This window comes from Palaemon carinicauda, chromosome 3 (genome assembly GCF_036898095.1).
Source record: "Palaemon carinicauda isolate YSFRI2023 chromosome 3, ASM3689809v2, whole genome shotgun sequence".
NCBI classification, from domain to species: domain Eukaryota; kingdom Metazoa; phylum Arthropoda; class Malacostraca; order Decapoda; family Palaemonidae; genus Palaemon; species Palaemon carinicauda.
This window is the reverse complement of record NC_090727.1, coordinates 180,932,599-180,938,006: the sequence shown is the minus strand read 5'-3', so window position 1 is coordinate 180,938,006 and position 5,408 is coordinate 180,932,599. Positions and strand designations below refer to the sequence as shown.

General features: G+C 35.3%; 1 protein-coding gene across 1 annotated transcript in view; it reads right to left on the bottom strand.

Moving 5' to 3' along the window:
- Window positions 1–2,100, bottom strand: part of LOC137635606 (dynein axonemal heavy chain 10-like) — a 145,886-nt gene extending 143,786 nt beyond the window's left edge. Inside the window, 1 exon segment of the mRNA XM_068368067.1 lies at window positions 1,828–2,100. Coding sequence (XP_068224168.1) covers window positions 1,828–2,051 — 224 coding nt within the window. The 5' untranslated portion in view covers window positions 2,052–2,100.
- Window positions 2,101–5,408: the final 3,308 nt, after the last annotated feature.

Below are 5,408 nucleotides of genomic sequence, written 5' to 3'. Positions count from 1 at the left end.
ATCTATCGTAATGTCCCGACCTATCATGAGCCGGAAAAAGACATGTTCGACAGCACTGCCGTTTATTTACCTACAGATTCTAAAGTCAAATTTGTCACAACCCTACCATTAACATTACTTTTAACTTGGAGAGGAGCAAAAACAAAATGCGCAGAACTTGAAGAAACACTGGTATTTTTGGATGATCACGCAGGGCTTCTAGATCTAAACACACGAAAAGGCAATTTAGGATTTTACTTGGGTGCTGAGAAAGTGAGTATGAGAGCTTTGAATTGAATCTCTATAATGAGTCTTGATCAAAATATCTTGAGAGCGAGTAAAACTATTCCGTTTCAGGTGGGTGGGAAATACCTTTCATTTGAATCAGTTATTATCAGCAGAGGCCCTGACCCTCTTGAAAGGGGTCTCAAACTGTTAAAATTTTAGTCCCAAAATAGAGGAAAAAAGGCCACAGATTTTATTACCTCTACCCTAATGTATTTGGTGGAGTGTAAAGATTTTGTTACCTTTCGCCTAATGTTATAGATTGGGTGTAACGATTCAATTAACTCTCCCCTAATGTGTTTGGTTGAGTGTAAATTCATCCAGGTTATTTTCTTGACAACATCTTAGAGCCAAGATATTATCGCTTCAAAATGGGACCTCTAATTTCTTGCTTGGTGTCATTAAACTTACAAAGAATCAGTAAGTCCAGGGGATGTCTTTAGTCTTGTAGCTTCTTATCCTCAATTTTCCCCCAATATGTCAGATACTTATTTTTTTTTCTTTTTTTGGGGGGTGGGGGGGGGTGTTCAGTATAGGCCTACATGATCTTCAGTGTATTCATTTATGTTGTGTATCTGTTTGACTGTGGGTGAGGGGTGATCTTTGTGAATTTAATATCAAATCTGGATCGATCGCTTTGAGAACTAAAATCCTTCAATATTAGCCTATATTCACCTTAGTGAAATATGAATGCAATAAGTAAAATACTTAATATAATCATTTGAATATATTTGGAATAGTATAGTGTTTTATTTTCCATACATGACACTGAATAGTCTTTCAAAAAAAAAAGAAAAAAAAAGAAAAATATTCAACCGATTTATCATGCTTCAATGACTACTTTGTCTACATGTCTTACCCATTGAATCTTTTGCACTTTCCCTTCCAGATAAACAATCAGTGGAAAGATTTGTTTGGAAATACGATTGCCGATGTAGGCCTTGCCTCGGGGGACCTCCACTTTCTAAACGAAAACTGTTTGTGTTTCTACAACCCTGTTAACCTAATCACCGGAAAATATGATGTAGGCTGCGAATTACCTTATGCCACTAGTGCCGTTTGTACTTTCACCAGGAATTGAAAAGCACACGAGACAATATGACGGAAAGAAGATGGCTGGGGTGTTTTGGAATGTGTTGACGAACCCCAAACAAAATTCCGGGAAGGGATAACTGCCCGAGCAAAATTATTATTACGTTCAAGAGCATCCTCAGTGTGATAGCGTGTAAATCTCTCTCTCTCTCTCTCTCTCTCTCTCTCTCTCTCTCTCTCTCTCTCTCTCTCTCTTTCATCCTTTACTTGGGTTGTTCCCTAAATAAACCCCTATCAGTACTCATATCATATTATCTACACATGATTATGAGTATAGAATGAATAATTAAATTGTACATTAAATTAATGTAGAGTAAAAATAAGTGCAAACTTGTTTAACTCTCCAAAATCATTCATCATTACAAGAGAGACACAGAGCATAGGCCTACATTTAATTAACAACAGGCAAAAAAAAAAAAAAAAAAAAAAAAAAAAAAAAAAAAAAAAAAAAAAAAAAACCATTAGACCTGCCTCCTAAGGGGAATATGATGATGTTCAAGATCAGGGTGTTGTGGCCAAGTGAGGGATGGTGTCAGTGAAGGCAGAGCGAATCTCAGCATTTCGCTGACTTTCCTCCCTATCCACCAGACACGGCCATCGTCTACTTCCCTGTCCTCCTCCTCTTCTTCTTCTTCGTCGACTTCCACTTCAACATCTTCGGTGGTTTCATTGCTGGCTTTACTCTTTGCTGACATGATTTTTTTTAAGCTTTACACTATGCTCTTGATTTACTCTTAAATAAACAAGACCAGTCTGTTTTCATTTTAATTCATGAATGTGCTCTTATAAATTGAACTATATCTTGGGATTAAAGTCTGTTCTGCCGCAGTAGTTACCAATATAAAACAGTTTCAATCCATGTGTTTCACTGGCCTCTACTGATCAATCTCGCAAATGTTGCTTGCCGTCAATTCCATCCCGATGAATTTAATAAATTTCAGATGAAAAAAAGTAGACGATGAAACACAGCGAGAAGCGGCACTGTTTAGATTCCGTTGCTATGGACGCTGGAGCGTTGCCAAGGAAAGTTGCCAGTTTGTAATTAAGAATAGTCAGTCATATTCTTTGAGAAATTGAGAATCGAATATAGTAATAAAAATTACAAACCATTATACTTCTCTCATTATTCTATCATAATTTTTAGAGACAGTCTCATGTGACTAAACATTTCTGATGACCGTCTTATGCTGTTAGATTGCAATGCTTGCATATGCAATGGTTATCTTTCTGCATAGGCTCCTGGCCGCATGGGAACTGGCCATTGGCTCAAATCTATAAATGCTAGATATATAAGAATGGGACGAACATTTATGCTAAGGCCTAGGCATTTCCATTGCGATAATCCATACCGCCTACAAAATTCATTGCTTATAGTTCAACAGGTACACGTAAGATTTAAACGAGCTATAATTATCTCATTAGAACATTAGGTACGTACGCTCCCTTTACTTTCCATTACTTCAAGGGCTGTTTTCGTGGTCCTATCACACAATTAAACCTTGCGCACTACAGGACCTACAAGATTTGTTTGTCGTATACATTCTTAGGTATTTAGAATATCACTGCGTATCCCGCGTTAACTATCAAAATGACAGTCAAATCAACAAACAACTTGGAAAACAAAAAAAGTCTTCGGGTTCATCTTGAAAGTTTTATTATCTCCAATCTCTTGAGTGCCTAGTGGGAGCTTGTTATATAGTCTTGGATCACATACTTGAAAGGTCTATAGAAACTACACAGGAAAGGAAACAACTTGAAAGCGTCTATAACTATTCTTGTGCCGACGAGAATGATCGTTGACTGCACTATACTTAGAAATTCTCATAGGTATTTTGGACATACAATTTAATAACTTAGTGGATGAGTCATTTCATATATCTTAAAATCTATTATGGTTTCAACAATCAACCAGTATAATTCAATTAGTATAGGAATAATCCTTTCTTAGGGCGGGCACCTTTTACCAGTTTTGTCAATCTGTTTATCATGTTTTGTAACTTCATAAGTTCCACTTTGGGTGGAATGTAATATATCGAGTTACAGTAGTTGATCGTGGTAACAACGCAGTTTATCACAAGTTTAAAAAAGAAATGTTTTAATGTGACATCCAGCTTTTCTTTCTATGTTATCCATTTGAGCACTGAGAGACAAATTACAGTCACGAATTCTACTGGCTATCAGGATCAGGTTGTTATTAATATCTATTTTGGATGTTATCCAAGTTTCCTGAATTTTTCCCTTTCCTTTTCCCATAAACTAAGCCTTAATCTAGTTTTAGGTGTCTAACTGTCATCCATTCCTAATACTAGTAAGAACGTGGTTTAAAGTGTCAAATGTATCATACATATTATTTATGAACATGTAAAATTGTGTATCATTTGTTTACATTATTTAAACCTCACTGTATGTCTATGTAGTACTGTTGATAGATCTATAGTACAGATACAAAATAAAATTAGTTCTAGTACACTTACCTGAGGTACCTCTCTGCTTCATGGTTCATGTGATAGGTGAGAGTTTCCAATTCGTATACTGTTTGTGAACCACGTAACCTTTTAGATATTTAAAATCTTTATTTCAATGCCGATGTACTGTAAATACTTTAGTAGCGATTCATGCACAATTATCAAAAGAAGCACTAAGATTGGGTAGTATCAAAATGCCACAATTATCATCCACGATTTCTAGATCATTTGCACAGCGTATATCGCCGTCTTCTTAATAATGTGCTCTCTGCTTGTCTGGGAATGCTTCTATTCTTTAGAATTAAGTAGTTATTTCAATATTATATAATTTGAGCTTCTAACACTTTTGAAATGAAGGATAGATTCCAAATAGGTTTGTATGATCTTAAGTCATGATAATCTTGAACACTTCTCAGAACTGGTGTAGGACCATTACCATAGTCACTTTTGAATATATTCTTTAATCTCAAATTAAATCGTGGTAAATGAATAAATTTTACAAGCCGGAAAAAAATTCCTTTTCCTAAATATCCATCTAAATAAAACGCAGGTTTTCATTTTACATTGTCGTGACGTGAAATAACTAAATATATGTTCTGGTCACTTAAGAATAATAGATTATTTGACATTACCTTATTTACCGGGCCCAGCTGGAAGTTGGGAATTGATAGAATCGTTCAAAATTCATGTTACCATTGGATCTGTGGCTAAATTTTCTTCACATATAACACGAAAAGTGATCGAACTTCCTTATGCAGTCTTCTTATGCTATTGTCTCACTACAGAATATTTACTATTATGAAATTTCCATGACTTTCAAAATCTTAGGTGAGATTCCCGACAGCAAATTTACTTTTGAGAAACACATTAGGTCTGTGTCTTCTTCAATTGCACAAAAATTGGCTTATTGAGAAAGTCTTTCAAGATTTTCGGTGAGCAATCTATCCTGAAGAAGTGTTTTAATTCTTTCATTCTATCTTATTTCGAGTATTGTTCTCCTGTCTGGTCTTCAGCTGCTGATTCTCATCTTTTGTTGGACAGAAACTTACGGTCTATTAAATTTCTTATTCCTGATCTAGATATCAATCTGTGGCACCTTCGTTCAATTAGTTCATTATGTATGTTGTATAAGATTTTTTATGATTCTGAAAATCCTTTACATTCACATCTTCCCGGACAGTTCCATCCTGTTCGTAACACTAGGCATGCAGTTGATTATGGTCAGGCTTTCTCCATCATGAGGCTCAATACTACATAGTACTCTAGAAGTTTTATTCCAGCTGTAACAAGTTCTGGAATGATCTTCCTAATCGGGTAGTTGAATCAGTAGAACTTCAAAAGTTCAAAGTTGCAGCAAAGTCTTTTTATAGTTGATATATGGCATATCTGTTTTGACGATGTTACTGTTTGTTGAATGATTTGTTATTATGTTCTCATCATTTATTTATTTCCTTTCCTCACTGGGCTATTTTACCTGTTGGAGCCTTTGGGCTTATAGCATCTTGCTTTTCCAATTAGGGTTGCAGCTTAGCTAATAATAATAATAATAATAATAATAATAATAATATGAATTTTCCGAATCTCTGG